The sequence below is a fragment of the Anolis carolinensis genome, unplaced genomic scaffold (genome assembly GCF_035594765.1).
Source record: "Anolis carolinensis isolate JA03-04 unplaced genomic scaffold, rAnoCar3.1.pri scaffold_12, whole genome shotgun sequence".
Taxonomy (NCBI): domain Eukaryota; kingdom Metazoa; phylum Chordata; class Lepidosauria; order Squamata; family Dactyloidae; genus Anolis; species Anolis carolinensis.
In genome coordinates, this window is record NW_026943823.1 from 105,256 (window position 1) to 131,645 (window position 26,390).

The 26,390-nt window shown below is 44.7% G+C and overlaps 1 protein-coding gene across 2 annotated transcripts in view; it reads left to right on the forward strand.

Moving 5' to 3' along the window:
* The first annotated feature begins 1,905 nt into the window (after positions 1-1,905).
* Positions 1,906-26,390, forward strand: part of efnb1 (ephrin B1) — a 35,722-nt gene continuing 11,237 nt past the window's right edge. The window contains exons 1-2 of one of the 2 annotated variants that reach the window (XM_062963903.1): positions 1,906-2,375; positions 23,154-23,431. In XM_062963903.1, coding sequence (XP_062819973.1) covers positions 2,152-2,375; positions 23,154-23,431 — 502 coding nt within the window. In that variant the 5' untranslated portion in view covers positions 1,906-2,151. The remainder of the gene's footprint in view (positions 2,376-23,153; positions 23,432-26,390) is intronic. The other variant, XM_062963902.1, reaches the window with a different exon arrangement.

Here is a 26,390-nt window from a genome sequence, read left to right on the forward strand (position 1 = left end):
TATCAGGTATGTTCTTCCAGTTGTTAGCCATTCACTGATACTTCCTTTCTGCAGCATCTCATTGAATTGTTGGGCCATTTTTCCATGTAAACTAATCAGATGTTTGAGCCAAAATCCATGAAGTTGATCACTACCAGGCGATGTCCAGTTCTTGACTTTTTGCACTCGTTTGCTGATCAAGGTGCCACCGCAGGTGCCACCTTGACGTGGTGGGGGGGCTTAACTGCTCCAATGATGACTGAGGGCTGTGCTGGCGGTAGTGTAACTACCGGTAGGTCCAACCAAGCCAGAGAGGCCTCAGCTGAGGAGCAGAACTAAGAGCACCTAACCCATTAGCATTATGGAGAAACAAACCCAAACGAAGTCTATACTGGCTCGGTCGTCGCCCAGGATAAAAAGGACCACGGTGGATGCTGCTGATTCTGGACATCCATTGACAAGTGGGCTACGGAATCATCAAACCCCAAATGAACAGTCACAGAAGCGGCAGAAATATACAATGCCAGAAAACCACACAATTATTATTATTATTACTATCATTGTTATTATTATTATTAATGTTGAGGCTGTATGGCCATCTGTTGGGGGTGCTTTGATTGTGCTTTTCCTGCTGCTGCAGCTGGCTCGTTTCCTCCGTCCAAAAGGGCCCAACGCTGCTGGGAATGGCCAAGGGCCGGCCGAACCCCAGGACTGCCCTTTGCCCCTTATCAGCAGCAAAGGCAAATGTTGTCAGGATGGGCGGCTGCCAAGCTGCTCCTTATCGGAAAGGCAAGGCTGTTGGGTGCATATGTATGTATGCATACAAGTATGTACACACATTCACACCCACAAACACGCCCCTCCCTCCCTCCCTCCCTCCCTCCCTTGCCCTGCCTTTCACCTAATCCCTGTCTCCAGAGAAGCCTGGCCAATGGGCACAAGCCTTCCTTGGCCCATACGACTCCTAGTTGAGAACGGGGCTGGACTGGATGGCCTTTGGGGCTCCCTCCTAAATGTATGATACTATTATCTATCACATATAGTTGCAAGTGTGAATGCTGCAATTAATTGCCTTGATTAGCATTGAACAGCCTTGCAGCTTCAAGGCCTGGCTGCTTCCTGCCTGGGGGGACCCTTTGTCGGGAGGTGTTAGCTGGCCCTGATTGTTTCCTGTCTAAAAATTCTCGTTTTCTGAGTGTTGTTATTTTTTTTTTTTACAGGCGGGAATCAGCCAGGCCTTGAAGTTGCAAGGCCATTCAGTGTTAATGAAGCAGGCCAACTGCACCATCCACACTTGCTTCATACAGACAACAATAACAATAGTAGTACAGTAGATTCTCACTTATCCAACACTCGCTTGTCCAAGGTTCTGGATTATCCAACACATTTTTGTAGTCAATGTTTTCAATACATCGTGATATTATGGTGCTAAATTCGTAAATACAGTAATTAGAACATAACATGACTGCATATTGAACTACTTTTTCTGTCAGATTTGTTGTATCACATGATGTTTTGGTGCTTAATTTGTAAAATCATAACCTAATGTGATGTTTAATAGGCTTTTCCTTAATCCCTCCCTATTATCCAAGATATTCGCTTATCCAAGGTTCTGCGGGCCCGTTTAGCTTGGATAAGTGAGACTCTTCTGTCGTAGTAATACTCACACAAGGCCCTTGGAGCCCTTCCCTTGCATTCCCGCCTCCCCACCGGCAGGGGGCAGCATCGTCCCGCCTTAGGCAGAAGAAACAACAGGAGCGAGACTGGGAAGGAGTGGGCGTGGCGCCCGGCCCCGCGGCCCCGCCCCCTTTCCCCTCCCTCCGCCCCAAAGGGGGCGTGTCCGGGCCCTCCCTGGCGAGGACCCCTGCGCGCCGCTCTGCCATTGGCTGGCCCCGCCTCCCTTGCTTTGGGCTGTCCTCGGCGTTCGCCTGCGCGGGAGAGTAGAGCGGCGGCGCGGGCGGAGGGAGCGCCAGTCGGGGCCGGGACGCCGGAGAAGAAGGAAGGGAAGAAGGAAGGAAAGCAGGAAAGATCCCAGCACGGACTCTTTGGGAGAGGAATAGGCGTTGCCAGGGCAACCCCAGCGGGATATGGAAACAAGAGGAGCCGCCAAGGAAGTGGATTAAGCGAATTGGACGCTGAAGAAGGAGCCGGTCGGGGAGGGGGCGGCGGAGGATGGTGCGCCCGGACGGGGAGGAGGAGGAGGAGGAGGAGGGGGAGGGAGGGGCCCCCCGGAAGTGCCGCTTCCGCCCCGCTTCCGCCTCCCCTTCCGCCTCCGCTTCCGCCTCCGCTTCCTCCTCGGCGCGCCTGCTGGGCCTGCTCCTGGCCCTGCTCCGCCTCGCCTCGCCCCTCCTCGCCAAGAACCTCGAGCCCGTCGCCTGGACCGCCTCCAGCCACAAGTACGCGCCTCTCCCCCTCTCGCTCCTCTCGCCCGGGATTCTGTGGCTGGGGTTGCCTTGGATGGCCATCTGTCGGGAGGGCTCTTGCCTGGCAGGAAGAAAGGGAGTGGGCTGGATTACCTCCGGAGGTCCCTCCCGACTCTGGAATTCGATTGTTGTTATTATTGTGCCAGGCTTTGTGTGTCCTCTCCCTGGTTTCATAAAGCCTAGGGTTCTATTGTTGTTGTTTTGGATGGCCATCTGTCGGGAGGGCTTTGGTTGTGCTCCTTCTGCCTGAAGGCAAAAGGAAAGGAGTTGGACTGGGTGGCCCTTGGCATCTCTCCCAACCTAAAAATCTATTATTATTATTATTATTATTATTATTATTATGGAGGCTGAGTGGCCATCTGTCGGGAGTGGTTTGGTTGTGCTCTTCTTGCCTGGCAGAAGAAAAGGGGGTTGGGCTGGGTGGCCCTTGACATCTCTCCCAACCTTAAGATTCTATTATTATTATTATTATTTTTATGGAGGCTGAGTGGCCATCTGTTGGGAGTGGTTTGGTTGTGCTCTTCTTGCCTGGCAGAAGAAAGGGGGTTGGGCTGGATGGCCCTTGGCATCTCTCCCAACCTTAAGATTCTATTATTATTTTTATGGAGGCTGAGTGGCCATCTGTTGGGAGTGGTTTGGTTGTGCTCTTCTTGCCTGGCAGAAGAAAGGGGGTTGGGCTGGATGGCCCTTGGCATCTCTCCCAACCTTAAGATTCTATTATTATTATTATTATTATGATGGAGGCTGAGTGGCCATCTGTTGGGAGTGGTTTGGTTGTGCTCTTCTTGCCTGGCAGAAGAAAGGGGGTTGGGCTGGATGGCCCTTGGCATCTCTCCCAACCTTAAGATTCTATTATTATTATTATTATTATGATGGAGGCTGAGTGGCCATCTGTTGGGAGTGGTTTGGTTGTGCTCTTCTTGCCTGGCAGAAGAAAGGGGGTTGGGCTGGGTGGCCCTTGGCATCTCTCCCAACCTTAAGATTCTATTATTATTATTATAGTTATGACCAGCCTCACTATAACTCTATTCTGAATTCTACTAGGTCCCTCTTAATTGGGTATTTTAATCTATTATATTGCTGCCCCCCACCTATGAATTTGACTGAATTGTATTGGTGGTTGTTTGATACTATTACTGTTGTTTTAGCTTTTGTTTTTATTACCATATTGTGTTTTAACCTGTGCATATTGTGTTAATGTATGTGTGTTGTTCTTTTGTAACACTGTAAGCCGCCCCAAGTCCCTGCGGGGAGATGGAGACTGGGTGGCCATCTGTCGGGAGTGGTTTGGTTGTGCTCTTCTTGTCTGGCAAAAGAAAGGGGGTTGGGGTGGGTGGCCCTTGGGGGGTCTCTCCCAACTCTTGGATTCTATTACTATTAAGCAGAGGCTGGGTGGCCATCTGTCGGGAAGGTTTTGATTGTGGGTTTCTTGCCTGGGAGGAAAAAAAGGGTTGGGCTGGGTGGCCCTTGGGGGTCCCTTTCAAATCTTGGAATCTATAATTATACTTAGCTAGATATATGGATAGACCTAGAGATACATACAAAGAAGGGGCTGGACTGGATGGCCTTGGTGATCTCTCCCGACTCTACAATTCTGTTATTATTATTGTTATTATTATTATGGAGGCTGGGTGGCCATCTGTCAGGAGTGGTTTGGTTGTGCTTCTACTACCTGAAGGCAAAAGGAAAGGGGTTGAATTGGATGGTCCTTGGGGGTCCCTTCTGACTCTAGGATTTTATTATTATTATTATTATTATTATTATTATTACAGAGTACGCACCTCTTTCTCTTCTCTTTCTTCCCTTCCCCACAAAGGCTTCTGGGGGGAAAAGGCAGGCCTTGCATGCACAGACCTCCACAAAACTTCCCGCAGGAGGAGTGCCAGGCTTCTCTGTGGTTTGAGAACCCCAGGATTCTATTGTTATATTTGTTTGGATGGCCATCTGTTGGGAGGGCTTTGGTTGTGTTTGCAGAAAGATGATTGTGCTCTTCCTTCCTGGCAGAATGAAAGAAGGGTTGGGCTGGATTACCTCTGGAGGTCTCTTCCAGCTTTAGGATTCTATTATTATTATTATCAAGCAGAGGCTGGGTGGCCATCTCTTGAGAGTGGTTTGATTGTGCTCTTCTTGCCTGGCAGGAAGAAAGAAGGGGGTTGGACTGGAAGGCTTTGGGGTCCTTTCTAAATCTATGATCCATATATATATATATATATATATATATATATATATATATAATCTACATGTCTCATCTCTCTTTCCGTGTCAATCATATCTGTCATATTTATGGTCATCCATCTATGGCTGGATGGCCATCTGTCAGAAGGGCTTGGGTGGTGCCCTTCTGCTTGGCCAAAGGGGACTGGACTGGATGACCCCTGAGGTTCCCACCCCCTTCTAGGATCCTATGAGTCTATCTCGCTGTTTTTCTCGAATCCCGCCAATGTCTACGAAGCTGAATGGCCATCTGTCGGTAGTGGTTTGATGGTGCTCTTCCTACCTAGCATAAAGAAGGAGGCTGGGCTGGTTGGCCTTGAAGGTTTCCTTCCACTCTAGGATTCCGTGATATATCGTATTGTTACCAATGTGTCTTTATGTACTGTATATACTCGAGTATAAGCCTAGTTTTTCAGCCCTTTTTTAGGGCTGAAAAATCTCCCCTCGGCTTATACTCGAGTGAGGGTCCTGACCGGCTTCTATTCAGGTGGCCTTATACTTGAGTATATAGGTATTCAGAGTTGGACAGTCTTATCTTATTAAAGTCTTTTTATTATCTTAAATTACAGTTTTATTTAAATATTCAAAAACATTTAACCTACTGATGCCTCAAATAATGCAATCTTATTAATATCTATTTTTATTTTTGAATTTGACCCGTAGCTGCTGCATTTCCCACCCTCGTCTTATACTCGAGTGAATAAGTTTTCCCAGTTTTGTGGTAAAATTAGGTACCTTGGCTTATATTCGGGTCGGCTTATATTCATTTATATATGGTAATCTCTCTGTCAATCATATCTGTCACAGTTATGTTCATCCTTCTGTAGCTGGATGGCTTTCTGTCAGGAAGGCTTGGATTGTGCCCTTCTGCCTGACTGAAGGGGGCTGGACAGGATGAATTTTGGTGATTTTAGCTCTAGGCTCCTATGATATATCTATAATATATATATACACCATCTATCACCACCTATCTGTGGCAGCATGGCCATCTGTCAGGAGGGCTTGGATTGTGCCCTTCTGCCTGACTGAAGGGGGCTGGACTGGGTGACCCTTGGGGGTCCCTTCCAGCTCTGGGATTGCATGAAGGCCCCGAACTCTCCCAACCAAAACCTATAAACCTGACCTAACGTTATAAGACTTGCTTGATTTTCAGCACACTAAAGGGACGTAAGCCCAACCGAGCCCGGTGCCACTTGCTTACCAATACACACGTGGATGGCCGTGCCATGAAAGATTCCAAAAGGTGAACAAAATCTGGTGGAAACTGAAAACAAACAGGGTGTTGCTGGTGATGGTATGGTGAGCCTTGATGGCTTGATGCACCCCAAAACAAACAGAGCGGCCTATCTCGGCGCTGGCAGCAAGTCCTGAGAAATGGAAGAGACTGGTGAGGAGGATACAAGAGGCATGATTGGGAGAGAATATGGGTGAATACGGCAGATTGAAAACTCAGTTCATGGCACATTTCTAATTCCTGCCATGCATGGGGTTGCCTATGTAGGAAAAAGTGATTTTTCTACCAATTTGCCCAGACAGGGTCATCTTCTAGGCTCAAAAGCCTCCTGTGGATTTTTATTTTGCAGAATCAGTCTCAAAAACTGAATAGTTTTTAAGGATTTCTTTTTTGCATCCGAGGCATGAAAATAGTTGCAAACCTTTTGCAATGTGCAGCTTTTAAAAGTTTCTTTCTGAGTGATCTGCAATGTATAAATAATAATAGAAATAATAATAATGATATCTCCCTTTGACTTGTCTCTGAAGGAATGATTTGAGGAGTCCCTGATATTGTATCTCTCTCTTTTGTACACGTATTTAACCATATATGCACAAACATTCATGTCTGCAGATAGATAGATAGTTATAGGACTCAGTCCACTTTGGTGAAACTGCAAACAGAAATGCAAACTTGGCAAAGCTTTTGCCATCTCTCTTTAGCCTCCAAGCAAGAGTTTGTTTTCCTCTTGATTTCAACTCATTTGCATTGTGGGTTTTTTTATTTTTGCAACTTAGCAAACATTTCGGAAGTTGTAATGCAATCCAAAGTGTGTATGTTTTTTAAATGGCTTGCAAGCCTCTTGTGTGGTTTACATTACATTAAAGAACAACAACATTAGCTTGAATTTGGGGAGCGGGGTGCTATGGTGCTTTTTCTGCCTGGAAAAAAGAAGGAAGTTGGACTGGTTGGCATCTGAGGGCCCTTTCCAACTCTAGAATTCTGTTGTTGTTGTTGTTGTTAGTAGAGCTTTGGTGGCCATCTGGCGGGAGGGCTTTGATTGTGTCTCCCTGTCATGGAGAAGGAGGTCGGACTGATGGCCTTTGGGAGTCCCTTCCAACTCTAGGGTTCTATGATTCTATAATGGGCTGAATGGCCATTTGTCGGGAGGGCTTTGATGGCATCCTTCCAAGATTGGGTTGGATTGGATGGCATTTGGGAGACCCTTCCAACTCTGGGATTCTGTTGTTGTTGTTAGCAGAGATTGAATGGTCACCTGTCGGGAGGGCTGTGATGGCGTCCTTCCTGGGTTGGATTGGATGGCCTCCAAGGGCCCTTTCCAATTCTAGGATTCAGTTATATTACTATCCTTAGTATTAATAGAGCTGGGGTGGCCGTTTGTTGGGAGAGTTTTGATAGTGTCCTTCCAAGCAGAATGGGTTGGACGGGATGGCATTTAGAGGACTCTTCCAACTCTAGGATTCTTATTTTTATCATTATCATTGTTGTTGTTATTACTAATTACTATTAGCAGAGTTTGGATGGTCATCTGCTGGGAGGGCTGGGTCCTTCCAGCCACCAATATAGCCTCTCCTTCCTCTTCATTTGTCGACAGGGCTTTGATTGTGTTTTTCCCGCATGAAGGCAGAAGGGGGAAGGACTAGATGGCCTCTGGGGTCTCTTCCAACTCTGTTATGATTCTGTGATTCCTTTTCCTGTCTTCGGCTTAGTCTCCTTTGTGTGTTGGTTGGAGGATCAATTTGAGGAGCCGTCGATATTGCATCTCAGGAGCCTCCAGTGACAAGAAGCCGCTCCCTTGTCCATCCGGGTCCCTTTGGAAAGCAAGCCAGAGTTTGCTGTGCTGCGGATTTCAACTTGTTTGCATTGCAAAGTTGTGATGGTTGGCTGGTGCTTGGAATCCAAAGCGTGCCTGTTTTTTTGCATTGGGTTGCGAGGCCTCTTAGCCTAGAACCATTGTAGCGTTGCATCCATTTCTTTGCAAAACCATTCAAGAAGGATGCTAACACGGGGGAAAGGCCTGCTTGGCGCACATGCGCCGGCCAGGCCTCTCTTTGTCTCCCAGGCCTTTCTTTTTTTGGGGGGGAAGCGGCCAGAGAAGAGACGTCGTCATACTAATAATAATCCTGGCATTACACACCGTTTCCCTTCCTAACGGGCCCTGCTGGATCGCTTAGTCTGGAGGAAGGAAGGCCCCTCTGGCCCATTTCGTTTGCACAAGTTTTTCCGATGGCTTTGCGTTTCTGTGCAAAAGCTTTAGAAAGAAGTCCGAAATCTGAGTGCATTTGAACTCGGGAAGGAAGAGGATAATAATAACATAGTTGCGGGTCCTCGCGTCTGTTTATCTGTGTTTGTTTTGTCTTTAGTCCTTTGTTTTGTATTGCGGTGCATCTATGTTTCGGTTGTTTTCCGACTGATACTTTTTTGTTTCTGTGGCTTTTTAACAGACATTACTTTGTTCCTATTTAGGAACACGTTTATAAATATCTCCCGGTATTTATTCCAACTATATATACATATACGAGGTTACATTCCTGCAGAGCAGTTGCAGAGGCCAGTTTACTTTCAAAGCAAGGGCTGCTTTGCACCCTTTAGAGTACTGGGAACACTGGTGCATGTTGGGCAAGGGCTGTTTCGGCTCCCATTGGCTCAGCTCAAGGCGCCGTTTCGGCCTCCAGAGCAGACCTGGGCCAGCTTCCCTCCAGGCGCTTTGGACTTCCACTCCCACCATTCCCAACAGCCTCAGGCCCCTTCCTTTCCCCCTCAGCTGCTTAAGGTAGGCTGCTAGGAATTGTGGGAGTTGAAGTCCAAAGCGCCTGGAGGGCCAAAGTTGACCCAGACCTAGTCCTTGGAGGTCTCTTCCAACTCTGTATTGGGTTGGGCTGGTGCAGGGGTCCTCAAACTTTTAAAGCAGAGGGCCAGTCCACAATCCTTCAGACTGTTGAGGGGCCGAATTATCATTAAAAAAAAACCGAACAAATTCCTATGCACACTGCACATACCTTATTTGTAGTGCAAAACAGCAACAACAATGAAAGACCAATACAATATTTAAAAATGAAAATAATTTTAACCAACATAAACCTATCAGGATTTCAATAGGAAGTGTGGGCCTGCTTCTGGCCAATGAGATAGTCAGGTTAATTAGGATTGTTGTTGTTGTTGTGTGTCTTCAAGTCATTTCAGATTTTGGGTGAGCCCAAGTCCAAAATTATTTATTTATTCATTTACTACAATTATTTACTACATTTATATCCCACCCTTCTCACCCTGAAGGGAACTCAGAGCAGCTGTATGTACATACAATATATTATATTATTAGCATAGCACAATATTAGCAATATATATTACTATATTGAACTATACCACTATACTGTAATATTGTATGTAATATATAACATATAATTAATGTTATTATATGGTAATATTATTAGTATTATATTGTATAAAATGATATTATTATCAATATATGTATATACAATATATTCTATTATTAAAACTGATATAGAAATATTATATTATAAATGAGGGCAGGGGCCATGTAAATGACCTTGGAGGGCTGCATCCGGCCCCCGGGCCTTAGTTTGGGGACCCCTGGGCTGGTGGAACCTACGGGGGTCTTTGGGGCTGGACTGGGGCCTTTCTTTCCTCGCAGGCCATGCATGCGTGTCGATGGAAGAAGAAGAATCCCCCTTCCGTAGTGCCCACCACTGCGCTCCGGACCCCTCTGTAATTTCAAGGACTTTCCCTTTTTGCAAATGAGGGATTAAAAATAGTTGCAACCTTTTTGGAATGTTCAACTCTTACGTTTCTTGTTTCCTAGCCGTCTGCAAAGTAGGAGGGACTCTCTCTCTTTCGGGTTGGAGGAACGACGTGAGGAGTCTTTGATGTTGCATCTCTCTCTCTCTCTCTCTCTCTTTTGTACATGCATTTACATGCACAAACATTCATGTCTGTGCAGATACACATATACATATATAGAGTCCTTTTGGGAAGCAAGCAAGAGTTCACTTTGCTGTTGGTTTCAACTCGTTTTGCATCGTTCGTTGCGTTTTAGCAAACGTTTCCAAAGTTGTGATGATCAGTGCTTTGAATCAAAAGTGTGTGTGATGTTACATGGGTTGCTTTGTTGTTGATTTCTGTAGTGGACCCCCTCCCCAATTGGGCTTTGCGTGTTTCAGGAGAACAGGGCCAGCACAGAAACCGCTTTGGGTGTTGTTGGATGGTGTCTGGGCTGAATGGCCAACATGTGTTAGTATTTTTTACCTGTTGATGACGTGTGTCATGTATGTATTTTACTTTGTTTTATTGTAATTGCCTGGGCTTGGCCCCATGTAAGCCACTCCAAGTCCCTTTGGGGAGATGGAGGCGGGGTACAAAAATAAAGTTGTTGTTGTTGTTATTATTATGTTCTAGCAGCATTTGCTTCTCTTTTCGTTTCACCTGCATCTGTGACTAATGGTATCTGCAGAGGATCAAGCAAGTGGAGTGTATATATATGTGTGTGTGTGTGTGTGTGTGTGTGTGTGTGTGTGTGTGTATGTATGTATGTGTATATATACACACACACACACACACCTGTGTAATTTTCATGGTTCCTTCCTTCCTGTGAAATTGTCCATTCCACAAGCACATGGACCATTTCAACAGAAACAAAGAAACCATGAAAATGAACCAAGTTTGAATCCCCATAGGGAGATAAGGCAGGCTACAAATAAAGTATTATTATTATTGTTATTATTATTATTACCACCAGTATTGAAAAACACCAAAATCAAGACAGTGAGTAATGAACGCCACCCAGACACAGGAGGTCTCCTCCGGGCAGGAAGCGCTCCAGGGCCAGTGAGCACCACCCAGGCCAAGGATGTCTCCACACAATCCAAAGGGAACCAAGGCCAGGCTACTTCTACGCAGACGTCCAGCTCATGTGCTAAAGGGTGGGTCCCACTCAAGCACTTGCAAATAAAGCTTGCTTAATTGCACCCTTTGCACTTGGATCAATAAACATTGGTTCTTTCTCCACCGTGGACATCGTTCCACAGGTGTATATATACTCCACTCGCTTGACCTCTATCAGACCCTCTGGATGTGCCAGTAGCCACAGATGCAGGCGAAACGTCAGGAGGAGAAAAGGCTGCTGGAACATGTTGGCCATCCATATGGAACCGCACAACCCTTCAGTGATTCCGGATGTGAGCGCCTTCTTTGACAATACAGGAAGCAGCTTCCCTTGCCAAAGAAGGTGGAGGAGATCCTGTGACTCCCCTGGACGTGGGCCAAAGGGAGGAGGCAGGGACGCGGCCGGCTTCTCTTGGAGGAGGAGGAGGATCCCCTGCAAAAGGGAGCGTGTGCGTGCGTGTAAGTGGCAGCATTATATTGCAGAAGAAGTATTAACGGAACCCAATCAAACCAGGGCAAGTCACAGCCATGGCCTATTCTTCTGGTATGGCTCAACTCTACTCCTTCCTTGTTGTGATGGGAAACCTTCACAGAGGTCAATGGGAAACCAGGAGTGCCCCTCCCCAGGGCAGCCATCTTTCCAGGTGAGGCACTCCTTCTTACCTGCTCCTCCTCCTGCTGCTCCTTTTGCCTTCCTTTTATGGTCTGCTTTTCACCGGAGCAGAAGCCAAAGCCGGGGCGTCTCCCGAGGAGGAAGAGAAGGGCCGTGGCTGCCATGCAATCCTTGAATCCTCAGTGTTGGAAGGGACCCCCAAAGGACATCTAGTCCACCCCCTGCCATGCAGGAAAAACACCACCACAGCCGTAGAGTAATAAAGTGTTGGAAGGGACCTCTTAAGGTCATCTAGTCCAAACCCATCCCATCATGCAGGAAAAGCACAATCAAAGCCTTCCCAACAGATGGCCATCCAGCCTCACTAATGATGGTGATGATGATGAGTTGGAAGAGACTACATGGGCCATCTAGTCCAACCCCCTTCTTTAGCCTGTAAGCCGCCCCGAGCCCTAGGGGAGTGGCAGCATATAAGTTTGAATAATAAATAAATGAAATACTGAAAGCCAGATTTTGTTCATTCCCATGCTTTTTGTGGATGTCAATGGCTTCTCTGTGTCGTCTGACCTGGTGGCTGTGAGAGTGGTCCAGCATTTCTGTGTTCTCAAATAATATTCTGTGTTCAGGTTGGTTCCTCAGGTGCTGACTTCTTTCATGTTCCTTGATCCATGCCTGGGCAATGTGGCTGCGTTTGGGGGTCCTTATGTAGCCTCGTCCACACTGCATGGGATACGGTAGACTTCTGCTGAGGGGAGAGGATCCCTCTTGTCCTTTGCTGAACGGAGCATTGGTTGGATTTCCCTGCTGGATCTGTAGATGTTAGGTTGTGTTTCTTCCTCAGCTTCCCTCTGCGGTCAGTGGTTCCCTTGATGTCTGGTAAGAAGAACCCTTTTCTTCTGGGTGGACCTTGGTCTTTCCTCTCATGGCTTGTCCTTGCGGCTCTTCTGATGCCTGTGGTGGGGCCTCCATTGGCCTGGAGAGACCAGTTGAGGTGGTTCAGTTCCCCTTGGAGGAGGTGGGCTTCGCAGACTCTTTTTGCACAGTCTGCCAGGGTTTTGATTATATTTCTTTTTTGACTTGGGTGATGGTTGGAGTTTTTATGTAGGTATCAAGCGTGTGTAGGTTTTCTGTAAACTGTGTGGCCCAGTGGTTGATTGGGTTTGCAGAATGGGCAGGGGACTTGGAGGGACACCCACTGAGAATAAATTATTATTATTATTATTATTATTATTATTATTGTTGTTGTTGTTGACACAAAGACAGTATGACTCAGCAAACGAGATCTATATGCTGGATTTTGTATCACAGAATCACAAGTCGAAGACTTCCCAAGTGTCTAGGACTCTGTGATGTATTATTATTATTATTATTATTATTATTATTATTATTATTATTATTATGACACAGCAAACAAGATAGACATGCTGGATTTCATATCACAAAATCACAAGTCGAAGACTTCCCAACTGTCTAGGACTCTGTGATGTATTATTATTATTATTATTATTATTATTATTATTATTATGACACAGCAAACAAGATAGACATGCTGGATTTCGTATCACAAAATCACAAGTCGAACACTTCCCAAGTGTCTAGGACTGTGTGATGTATTTTTGGATGATGCGTGCAGATTATTATTATTATTATTATTATTGTTGACCCAAAGACAGAGTATGACACAGCGAACGAGATATATATGCTGGATTTCATATCACAGAATCACAGGTTGAACACTTCCCAAGCGTTTAGGACTGTGTGATGTATTTTCAGATGATATTATTATTATTATTATTGAAACAAAGATAGAGTATGTCACAGTGAACGAGATATATATGCTGGATTTCGTATCAGAGAATCACAAGTCAAACACTTCCCAAGCGTTTAGGACTGTGTGATGTGTTGTTGTTGTTGTTTGTTGTTGTTGTTGTTGTTGTTGTACTGTAGCCTGTCCATTCCTCTTAAAGGAAGAAAACGCCTCAGTCCACCCTTTTCCCTGCAGGATGACACTCTTGTCATTGTGAAAGAAGCCCCACGAATGGAGGTTTGCCCCCATCTTTGTGGAAAAAATGTAATGAATAGGCCTTTCTGGAAATGGAGACTTCTCTCCATCTTTGAATGTAGTTTCCTCTCAGTCGACCCTTGAAGGGATTCATCTCAACTTTAACGTTGGCCAGATGTGTTTGAGCTGCTTTGGCACATCTTCGAAGCCCTTTCCTGTGACAAAGGCCATTTTGTAAGAGTTGTTCTCCATGGACATTTGGAGCTCCTCGTCCTCCTCCTCCTTCCCGAGCGGCCGGCCTGCGGGGGTTTTCTCTTGAAACTCTTCCCAGGGAGGGAGACGCCTCCTTGCCCTTCCCAGCCATGCGCCGAGCTCCCTTTCTCTCTGTTTTCTTCTCATGCGCAGCTTCAGTCGAAACGCCGGTCCCACGTGAGCCTGGGAACCTCTTTGCACAACTCTGCCGCCTCCGTTTGCCTCTCACCTGCTGGGGCTGCATGGCCATCTGCCGGTGGGGATCTGATGGTGCTTTTCCTGCCGGGCAGAATAAAGGCGGTTGGACTAGGTGACCTTTGGAAGTCTCTATAGCCTGTTATTATTGCAGAGGCTGGGTGGCCATCTGTTGGGGGTGCTTAGATTGTGCTTTTCCTGCCTGGCAGAATAAAGGAAGTTGGACTAGATGGCCTTTGGAGGTCTCTTCCAACTCTATTATAGTTGTTGTTATTATTAATATTATTAGTATTATTGAGCTTGGATGGCCATCTGTTTGGGGTGCTTTGGTTGTGCTTTTCCTGCCTGGCAGAATAAAGGCGGGTTGCACTATTTAGCTTTTGGGTGTGTTAAAGCACTGAGCTGCTGAACTTGCAGACCGAAAGGTCCCAGGTTCAAATCCGGGGAGCGGAGTGAGCTCCCACTGTTAGCTCCAGCTTCTGCCAACCTAGCAGTTCGAAAGCATGCCAATGTGAGTAGATCAATAGGTACCGCTCTGGTGGGAAGGTAACGGTGCTCCATGCAGTCATGCCTATCGCCACATGACCTTGGAGGTGTCTACGGACAACGCCGGCTCTTTGGCTTAGAAATGGAGATGAGCACCAACCCCCAGAGTCAGACACGACTGCACTTAACGTCAGGGGAGAACCTTTACCTTTACTATATAACAACAGCAACAACAGCAACAATAATAATATAATTTATTTCTTGTCCATCCTTCAAGAGAAAATAATAATAGTGTTAGTAGTAATATATAACAATGACAACAACAATAATATAATTTAATTCTTGTCCATTCTTCAGGAGAAAATAATATAATATAACAACAACAACATAATTTATTCCTTATCTGCCTTTCCTTGTGGCTTGTTGGAATATATCCCTTCAAAGCACATATTGAATCATACACCAATGGAAGGAAGTTAATACAGTAATACAGTAATAATAATAATAATAATAATAATAATAATAATAATAATAATAATAATAATAATGTATGCATGTATAACCCGCCTCTGCTGCGTGTGAATGTGTGTGTCCATGTGTCGGCCTGTCCGCACTTGTGCACTTTCTCTCTCTTTCCCCCCTGGATGAGTTATCCGTCCAGATGTGGCACTTTTTCCCATCTAAGATCAGGTTAAGTAACTCGGTAAGCCTTTTGGGAATCCCTGCGGATCAGGGCTAAATGGCTGTTGAGGATGAGGGAAGAGCAGCTCTGTCATTGGAAGGGGCACACAGAGGCCCTCCAAACCACAGTAGTTTTGTGTAGAGGAGAATTCAGGCTATGGTCTGGAGCAACTTCTGCTGTTCATTCATAACATTTTTATGACACAGGAGGCAAAACTTTTGACCCATCCTCCCCTCTCTGTCTCTCTCTCTCTCTCTCTCTCTCTCTCTCTCTCTCTCTCTCTCACACACACACACACACACACACACACACACATATATATATATGTATGTTCCGTCTCTACCATCTCTCTCTGTGTGTATCAACCATATCTATCGTATTCATGGTCATCCATCTAGGTCTGAATGTCCATCTGTTGGGAGTGGTTGGATTGTGTCTTCCTGCCGGAAAGCCAGAAAGGGATTGAACTGAATAGCCTTTGGAGGTTTCCAAATAGAAATGGAATAGCTAATTCCATGATATATCTATCATACCGATATCTATGTATGTGTGTATGTATATCTGCATGACATCTGATATATATAATTATCACCATCTATATTTGGCGGCATGGCCATCTGTCAGGAGGACTTGTACGGTGCCTTCCTGCCTGGACTGGATGGACTTTGGGATCCCTTCCAACTCTACACTCCTATGGTATATCTCTCCGTTTAGCTTGGATAAGTGAGACTCTACTGTAAGTTTATTTGTATCCCGCTTCCATCTCCCCCGAAGGGGACTCGGGGCGGCTCACAGAAATATCAGATACAAAAACAATAACAATATACAATAAATCAACAAACAATAACATGCACCTGTAATAGCATCTAGAGGCGGGGTATAAAAATAAAGTTGTTATTATTATTATTATTATTATTATTATTATTATTATTGTGTTGTCCTGCCTAAAGAGGATTGAACTGAATAGTCTTTGGAGGTCCCTTCCGACTCCATGATGTATCTATCATTATTGATACTTATGTATGTTTGTGTGTGTGTGTGTGTGTGTGTGTGTGTGTGTGTGTATATATATATATATATATATATATATCTGATAGGGGTTGGTCTGGATGGCCCCTGGAGGTCCTTTTCTACTCTAGGAGTCTATAACAACAACAACAACAAAAGTACAGTAGAGTCTCACTTATCCAATAATAATAATAATAATAATAATAATAATAATAATAACAATAATAACAACTTTATTTTTATACCTCGCCCCATCTCCCCGAAGGGACTCAGGGCGGCTTACATGGGGCCTAGCCCGATAAAACAATCAAATATCAATGATACAACAATAAAACAATTATACCAATAAAACCTCACTTATCCAACACTTATCCAACGTTCTGGATTATCCAGTGCATTTTGTAGTCAGTGTTTTTAATATATCGTTATATTTTTGGTGCTAAATTTGTAAATACAGTAATTACAACATAACATAACTACGTATTGAACTACTTTTTCTGTCAAATTTGTTGTATAACATGATGTTTCGGTGCTTAATTTGTCAAATCATAGTCTAATTTTATGTTTAATAGTCTTTTCCTTAATCCCTCCGTATTATCCAACATATTCGCTTATTCAATGTTCTGCCGGCCCATTTATGTTGGATAAGTGAGACTCTACTGTACTGTATATACTCGAGTATAAGCCTAGTTTTTCGGCTTATACTCGGGTGAGGGTCCTGGTGGGCTTATATTCAGGTCAGTTTATACTTAAGTATATATGGTATATTTATTATTTTTCTCTATTATTATTGGTATTGTTACATTTATTATTTTACTCTATCATTATTATTACATTTATTATTTTACTCTATTATTGTTGTTACTTTTACATTTATTTTACTCTATTTTATTGTTATTAATACATTTATTATTTTACTGCTTTTATTATTATTATTACATTCATTATTATTATTATTATTATTAAAAAGATACATAAGCACATTTACTTTGAAGAAGATGAAAATAATGATTTAATCAGAGTTGAACAGTCATATCTTAAATTACAGTTTGATGTAAAGATTCAAAAACATTTAAACTACTGATGCCTCAATTAATGTAATTTTATTGGTATCTCGGCTTATACTGGAGTCAATGTTTTCCCAGTTTTTTTGTGGTAAAATTAGGTGCCTCGGCTTATATTCGGGTCGGCTTATACTCGAGTATATGCGGTAGTTATTAAGTAGAGGTTGGATGGCCATGTGTCAGGAGGGTTTTGATTGTGCTTCTCCTGCCTTGCGGAATAAGTGAGGTTGGACTGGATGACCTCTGGAGGTCCCTTCCTACTCTGGGATTCTATTATTATTATGTATTATTACTGTTATCAAGCAGAGGCTTGGATGGCCATCTGTCAGGAAGGCTTCGATGATTCTTTCCCCGCCTTGCAGAATAAAGGCGGCTGGACTGGATGGCCTTCTTTTCGGGGTGGGGGGTGGTCACTTCCAGCTTTTTGAGAACTTTGATTCTATAGCCCTATTTCTCCATGTCTGTGTGGCCATCTGTTGGGAAGCCTTTCATGGTGCCTTCCTTTAAGGCAGAACAAAGGGGGTTGGTCTGGATGGCCCTTGAATGGGTGCCTTCAAACCCTAGGATCCTATGATAGATATATTATAGCCTATAGTGTATCTTATCATATCCATGGCTGGATGGCCATCTGTCAGGGTGGATCGGATGGTGCCTTCCTTTATGACAGAAGGAAGTTGGGCTGGGTGGTCTTTTGAGGATGGGGGGGTCTCTGGGATTCTGCAATTCTTATGCTGGGTGGCCGCCTTTGATTGTACAATAGAGTCTCACTTATCCAACATAAATGGGCTGGCAGAACGTTGGATAAGCGAATATGCTGGATAATAAGGAGAGATTAAGGAGAAGCCTGTTAAACATCAAATTAGGTTATGATTTTACAAATTAAGCACCAAAACATCATGTTATACAACAAATTTGACAGAAAAGGTAGTTCAATAGGCAGTAATGCTATGTAGTAATTACTGTATTTACGAATTTAGCACCAAAATATCACGATTTATTGAAAACATTGACTACAAAAATGGCTTGGATAATCCAGAACGTTGGATAAGCGAATGTTGGATAAGTGAAACTGCTGTACTTTATTCATGCTTTTCCTACCTAGAATGATGGGGGCTGGGCTGGGGGTCCCTTCCAACTCTGGGAGCCTTTGGTTCTATTTCTCCATGACGTCTGTGAGGCCGGATGGGCATCCGTTGGGAGGGTTTTGGTTGTGCTTTTCCTTCATGGTGGAAAGAAGATGGCATTTGGGGGTCCCTTCCAACTCTAGGAGCCTTTGGTTTTTAATAATCTATTCTGTATTTATTACGGTCTTACCTTTTATGTGTTTTTAATGTAATTTTTTATCCTGTATTGTTGTTTTAAATGAATCTATTGCACTTTATCTATTTAAAATTTGTAACTCATAATGTGCACCTTGCTTATCCGCTATTGCAACCTCATTGTTTTTAATTCGATGTTTTAATACCGTGTTGTGTTTCTTCGGCTGCTGTGTATATATTATTATTGGTTTTTATTATTGTTCTTTGATGTTTCATATTTTATTTTATCATTGTTTTGTATCTGATTTTGCTGTGAGCCGCCCCGAGTCCCCTTTGGGGGAGATGGAGGCGGGATATAAATAAACTTCTTCTTCTTCTTCTTCTTCTTCTTCTTCTTATTATTATTATTTTAATTGATATATTGCATTACTGTTTTATCTGTTTTATATTGTGATTGTATTATGTTGCTTATATTTTGTCCTTATGTTTTTTGGGCCTCTGCCCCATGTAAGCTGCTCCGAGTCCCCACTGGGAGATGGTGGCGGGGTATAAATATAGTTTTATTATTATTATTATTATTGTTATTGGTTCTATGGCGCAATTCCCCCATGTCTGTGAGGCCGGGTGGCCGTCTGTTGGGAGGGCTTGGATGGTGTCTTTGTGCATTGACTTATCTCACTCCCGTGGGGCCTGGGAGTTGGGACCGCCTTCTGGGCTTTGTCCTTGTTCTTTGGATTGGACCCTCTCTTTGCCTCTCTCTCCCGGGGTCCCCAAGACTCTCTCTGTGTGTGTGTGTGTGTGTGTGTGTGTGTGTGTGTGTGTGTGTGTGTTATGCCCAGGGAACTCGCACTCGCTGCCTTTCCTTCCCTTCCTTTCATCTGCTTCTCCTCCCAGAGGAATGTGTGTGGGAGGGAGGGAGGGAGGGTGGGGCCGGCGTTCCCTTTTAATCTGGGGCAGGGATGGAGCCCGTCTGCCCCACCCGGAAGGCACGGGTGATCCCACGCCCAAGGAAGAAACCCGCCTCCCGGGCCTGGGAGAGCCTTCCTTCTGGGACCCACATTGCAAAAGCATTTTAACAAGTAGCGTATATACTCCAGTATAAGCCGACCCGAATATAAGACAAGGCACCTCATTTTACCACAAAAAAACCTGGGAAAACATTGACTCCAGTATAAGCCGAGGGTGGTACATTTCAGAAATAAAAATAGATGCAGTAGAGTCTCACTTATCCAACGTAAACAGGCCAGCAGAACGTTGGATAAGCGAATATGTTGGATAATAAGGAGGGATTAAGGAAAAGCCTATTAAACATCCAATTAGGTTATGATTTTACAAATTAAGCACCAAAACATCATGTTATACAACAAATTTTACAGAAAAAGTAGTTCAATACACAGTAATGCTATGTAGTAATTACTGTATTTACGAATTTAGCACCAAAATATCACGATGTATTGAAAATATTGACTACAAAAATGCGTTGGATAATCCAGAACGTTGCATAAGTGAGACTCTACTGTACCAATAAAATTACATTAATTGAGGCATCAGTAGGTTAAATGTTTTGGAATATTTACATCAAGCTCAAATTTAAGATAAGACTGTCCAACTCTGATGAAATCATTATTCTCATCTTCTTCAATGTAAATGTGCTTATGTATCCTTTTAATAATAATAGAGTAAAATAATACATGTAATACAGTAGTCTCACTTATCCAAGCTAAATGGGCTGCTGTGAGTTTTCCGGGCTGTATGGCCACGGTCCAGCAGCATGCTCTCCTAATGTTTTGCCTGCATCTGAGGCTAATGATGTCTTCAGAGGTTCTGTTGGCAATGAGGCAAGTGGAGCATATATATATATATATATATATATATATAATTTTTATGAATATTTCTGTGAATATTTTAGAAGTACTAGCTGTGCCCAGCCATGCGTTGCTGTGGCGAAGTATGGTGTTATGGGAAATAAAGTATTGAGGAATTGGTGGTAGTTAAGGCCTTGAGTCTACACTGCCATATAACCCAGTGCAAATTAGATAATATGTGGAAGAGACCTAAGTGAGGCCTAAATCTGCCTGTGCCCTAACTGAAGCCTGGCTGTCCCTTGGATGAGTAGGTTGCTAGGAGACCAAGTGGGCAGAGATTAGCCCTCTAAACTGGCAGCAATTGGATAAAAACAATTATTGCTCTCCCTCTAATTAGGACTTTATTTTTCTTTTCTTTTTGTTATATCAACCTAGAGGCGTGGATGATGGGTTGTGTTGTCAAATTTCGAGGTTGGGGGGCCTGTAGTTTTGTTGTTTTGTCGGTCGCCGTGATGCCGTCACTCATTTTTATATATAGATTTATACGGATATTTTTGCAAATATTTTATGAATATTTTATTAATGTTTTTATTATTATTTCTGCAAATATTTTTGTGGCGTCCTCTGTCTTGGTTCTCAAAGGAAAGCCTCCATAAGCTGACCATAATAAGAAGGAAGCGGAGCCAGCTTTGGCCCTCTGGTTGGGCCTCCTTGGCTCCTGCACAAAGGCCTGGCCTGGCCTGTGATTTCAGAAGGCAGAGCGGCAGACAATTCCCAGGGGGAAACCAGACGCCTCTTAGAAGAATTAAGCGGCAAAGGGATGTTCTGGCAGGCCCTGCGGGGCAAGGTGGTGAAGCCAGTGCCGTCATTAACACTCCTCCTGCTGCCGCTTTCCTTTCCATGGGGCAAAGGGACGTCTGCATTGAGTGTTTCGAGGGAATTCTGTGGCCTTTGCATCTGTTCTCAAGTTGTCTTTCATCAAGAGCTGAGTTTGGTACTCAGCCCAAGTGTGTGTGTGTGTGTGTGTGTGTGTGAGACACCTCCAAAATTGAGGTGCACATTATACTCAAGGAAATGCGGGATAATTACATTTGGTGGTGCATTATATTCAAGTAAATATGGTAATTTAATTTGGTGGCACATTATACTTGAGTAAATGCGGGAATTAAGTTTGATGGTGCATGATACTCAAATATGGTACGTTCGATGGAGTATTATATTCAAGTAAATATGGTAATTGCCTTTGATGGTGTGTTATACTTGAGTAAATATGATAATTTCCTTTGATGGGACACTACTCCATTGAATATGATAACTGCCTTGATGGGCAGTATATGCAAGTAAATTCGGTAATTTCATACTCGAGTAAATGTGCTACATTCAGTGGAGTATTATACTCAAGTAAATATGGTAATTGCCTTTGATGGTGTGTTATACTTGAGTAAATACAATAATTTCCTTTGGTGGGACATTGTACTCCATTGAATATGATAACTGCCTTGATGGGCAGCATACGCAAGTAAATTCGGTAATTTCATACTCGAGTAAATGTGCTACATTCAGTGGAGTATTATACTCAAGTAAATATGGTAATTGCCTTTGATAGTGTGTTATACTTGGGTAAATACGATAATTTCCTTTGGTGGGACATTGTACTCCATTGAATATGATAACTGCCTTGATGGGCAGCATACGCAAGTAAATTCGGTAATTTCATTTGATGGCACATTATACTTGAGTAAATACGGTGCATTCATTGGTGCATTAGACTTGTGTAAATACGGTAATTGATTTTGGCACACTGTATTTGATTGAATACAGTAATTACATTTGATGGCGCATTGTACTTGATTGAATACGGTAATTTGATAGTTCAACATACTCAAGTAAATGCAGGAATTACATTCAGTGGTGCGTTATACTTGAGTAAATACAGTAATTGTCTTCGATGGCGCATTATACTTGTGCAAATACGGCAACTGTTTTTGATGGTGCAGTGTACTCGGGCAAATACAATGATTTCCTTTGATAGCGCTTTATACTTGAGCTAATCCTGGAGTTACATTCAGTGGTGCATTATAAACGAGCAAATACAGTAATTTTATTTTTCTGGTGCCTTATACTCAAGCTAATGTGGGATTAGATTCGGTGGAGCATTATACTCTTGCAAATACGGTAATTTCATTTGGTGGCACATTAAACTCGAGGCAATGCGGCAATTACATTTGGTAGCAAATTATAGTTGAGCAAATGCAGTAGAGTCTCACTTATCCAAGCTAAACGGTCCGACAGAAGCTTGGATAAGCGAATATCTTGGATAATAAGGAGGGATTAAGGAAAGGCCTATTAAACATCCAATTAGGTTATGATTTTACAAATTAAGCACCAAAACATCATGTCATACAACAAATTTGACAGAAAAAGTAGTTCATTACACATTAATGCTATGTAGTAATTACTGTATTTACGAATTTAGCACCAAAATATCACAATGCATTGAAAACATTGACTACAAAAATGCGTTGGATAATCCAGAATGTTGGATAAGTGAGTGTTGGATAGGTGAGACTCTACTGTATGGTAATTTCATTTGATGGTGCTTTGTATGGTAATTGCCTGTGATGGCATATTGCACTTTTGCAAATATGGTAATTTCATCTGCTGGTGAATGTGGGGAATACATTTGGTGGTGCATTATACTGTAGCATATATGGAAATTTCACTTGGTGCTTCATTCTATTCTAGCAAATACGGTAATTTGACTTGGTGCTGCATTCTATTCTAGCAAATGTGGTAATTTGACTTGGTGCTGCATTCTATTCTAGCAAATGTGGTAATTTCACTTGGTGCTGCATTCTATTCTAGCAAATGTGGTAATTTGACTTGGTGCTGCATTCTATTCTAGCAAATACGGTAATTTGACTTGGTGCTGAATTCTATTCTAGCAAATGTGGTAATTTGACTTGGTGCTGCATTGCGCTTGAGCAGATGGGGTATTTTGGTGCTGACGGATGCCTTCCTCCTTCCTTTGTCCTTAGGTTTGTGCCGGGGAAGGGCCTGGTCATCTACCCGGAGATCGGGGACAAGCTGGACATCATCTGCCCGAAGGCGGACCCCTCTCGGCCCTACGAGTACTACAAGCTGTACCTGGTGCGGCGGGAGCAGGCCGAGTCCTGCAGCACCGTCATGGACCCCAACGTGCTGGTCACCTGCAACCGGCCCGAGCAGGAGATCCGCTTCACCATCAAGTTCCAGGAGTTCAGCCCCAACTACATGGGCCTCGAGTTCAAGCGCCTCCAGGACTACTTCATCACCTGTGAGTTGGGGGCCTCGGGGGGAGGGGGAGGGGGAGGGGGAGGGGGTACGCTGTTGGGCCGAGGCACGTGGGAAAGCGGTAGATATCTCTAAAAATAAGGTATCAATAAACATAATAATATTATAAAAGCCTATAATAAAGTGCAAGACAGATTAAAACGCGTGAGACACAACTCGGCTTCTGGGGGGCTCTTTCTTCGGCAGCCTTGCCCCCCTCGCTGGCCCTGAGGCACAGCTGCCTTCAAAGGGGAGGGAGGGGGCACCCCATGCGCCCCTCTCTCCTGCGTTTGGGGAGGGGTCTCTCTTTCATGGCTCGGAGCTTAAGATTCATTTCCCCAAATGGTCTGAACGACCTTTGAACAGGCTTCAGAGAAAAGCCTCTCTCCCTCCAAGGGAAGCTGTGTGCGCTTCCTTCTTCGTTGTTTCCCCCACATTGATGTGAGTCAGGGGCTCTTGCTGACCCCTCTGAAGATTTTGGGGGTCTCAGACGACCCTTCTCCCATCCTGGATGACTTTGCATTCTGATTTTGTACCGATCTCTACATAGCATAGCGTACTTGTTGTTGTTGTTGTTGTTGTTGTTGTTGTTGTGTCTCGAGCTGTCGTAAATATTACATGAGGACCCCCCCCCCCTCCCAGCTCCTGTGGTATGATCATCCATTGCTTAGAGCAGAGGTCGTTCACATACAAGACAAACAAACAAGTACAGAAAACCAGATTATTGCATATGAAATACACCATTAAAATACTATATAAACAAATTAAAATGCTACATGAATCAATGGCGAGATGCACCCTTAAAACACTGCATAAAATACTATATGAATTAGCTCTTGCTTAGTTAAAAACCAAGTAAAATTCAGTATTATTAAAACTTGAGCAAGAAACACTTTGGATATTGGTGGTCGCACTATGATGACGTAAAAGCACCCCCGGAACAGTCCGCGGTGTGTTTTCCTTCGCCTCTCTCAGGCCGTAATACGTGGTGCCGTGACCCCGCTTTGTGTGGGATCGTAGGACTGGCAGTGTGTTTTCCTGGCAATGAATGAATGAGTTTTGTTGATCACGGTCACAGACTGGGCCTTGGGCTTCTCCATGACTTCCCCATTTTGTTTTTGCCGGCTTCGTTTACCTGGACGACGTCCCTGTTCCCTCCATCCTGACGGACAGGCGCCTTCTAATGGACCAAAGCTCGTCAGAGTCACAAACGAACGGCTCCTGAATGGCCATTCGATGCTCATCAAGGTGGCCGATGGCAACATTCACACTTGCCTCCAGCAGACAGGAGTTCTTTCTCCCCCCCTGCATATTCCACAGGTGCCTGCCCTAGCGGTGGGTGAAATGTCAGGAGAGAATGCTTCTGGAACATGGCCATACAGCCCGGAAAACGCACAGCAGCCAGTGATTCTGGCCATGAAAGCCTTCGACAACACGTTGAATGTCTCCTGCCTTCTCTCCACTGGGCTCCTGTGTAAGAGATGAGGAGCATCAGCATATCCATGACGCCGCGTCCCAAACAACCACCTTGCATATTCCACAGATACGTAAGCTCATATCAGACCTCCCAACCTCTGAGGAGGCCTGCCCTAGATGTGGGTGAAATGTCAGGAGAGAATGCTCCTGGAACATGGCCAGACAGCTTGGAAAATCAACAGCAACCTAGTAATTCCGGCCATTATTTTTTCCGTGTCAGGAGCAACTTGAGTCGCTTCTGGAGGGAGAGAATTGGCTGTCTGCAAGGACGTTGCCCAGCAGACACCCAGATGTTTTTTGATTTATTTTTTTTTCCGTGTCAGGAGCAACCAGAGTTGCTTCTGGAGTGAGAGAATTGGCCGTCTGCAAGGACATTGCCCGGATGTTTTGATGTTTTGACCATCCTTGTGGGAGGCTTCTCTTATGTCCCCGCATGGAGCTGGAGCTGATAGAGGGAGCTCATCCGCACTCTCCCTGGGTGGGATTCGAACCTGGCAGCCTTCAGGTCAGCAACCCAACCTTCAAGTCACAAGGCTTTTATCCCCTAGGCCACTGGAGGCTCCTATATGTTTTTTGATGTTTTTTACCATCTTGTGGGAGGCTTCTCTCATGTCCCCGCATGGAGCTGGAGCTGATAGAGGGAGCTCATCCGCGCTCTCCCTGTTTCGGATTCAGACCTGGCAGCTTTCAGGTCAGCAACCCAACCTTCAAGTCATGCGGCTTTAGTCCAGTGCGCCATCGGGGGCTCCATTCCGGCCACATTGAGTGGCGGCTCTTGCCTTGTCTCCCCTGGGTTCCGGTGTCAGATGGGGATCATCCGCATACCCATGGCGCCGTGTCCCGAGCAGGACATCGCCCTCTACAGACCCCTTTTTTAGTCTCTCCCGTGAAGTGTCTCTGGGGTCCCTCCCAAGGCTTAAGGCCCCCCACCCGCCCCTCGCAGAAGGAGCCATTCTGTGGCACACGGCTGGCTCTTTGTCTGGGAAGCTTGTCTGAAGACCGTGACCAGAGTGAATGTGATTTCGCTGAGCCTCCCTCCCTCCCTCCCTCCTTTCCTCCCTCCTTTCCTCCTTCCCTTCTTCCTTCCCTCCCTCTGCCTTCTCTCCCTGCCTTTTACATTCCTCCTCCTCCTCCTCCTCCTCCTTCCTGACCTTTGTCGCTGCTGCGGCTTGGTTTTCCTGGCTCCTGGCAGCTGTGTTTTGCAGCTCAACCTTTTCAGGCCTCCCCTCCCTCCCTCCCTCTCTCGCAGAAAGCACCACAGGCCCCAGCCACACACACACACACACACACACATGCGCTCGGTTTGGTTTGATGCCTGGGGTGCGGGGCTTTCTCGGAGAGCAGGACGGGGTTTTGAAAGAGCAGAGCACAGAGCGTGAGGCATGATCTGCTTGCAGTTCCTCCTCTCCCACAGATCGGGGTTTTGTTGTGGCAGGTGGGGTGCTGTGGCTGCACAACGACCCCTTCCTTGTTGTGGGTGCATAGGA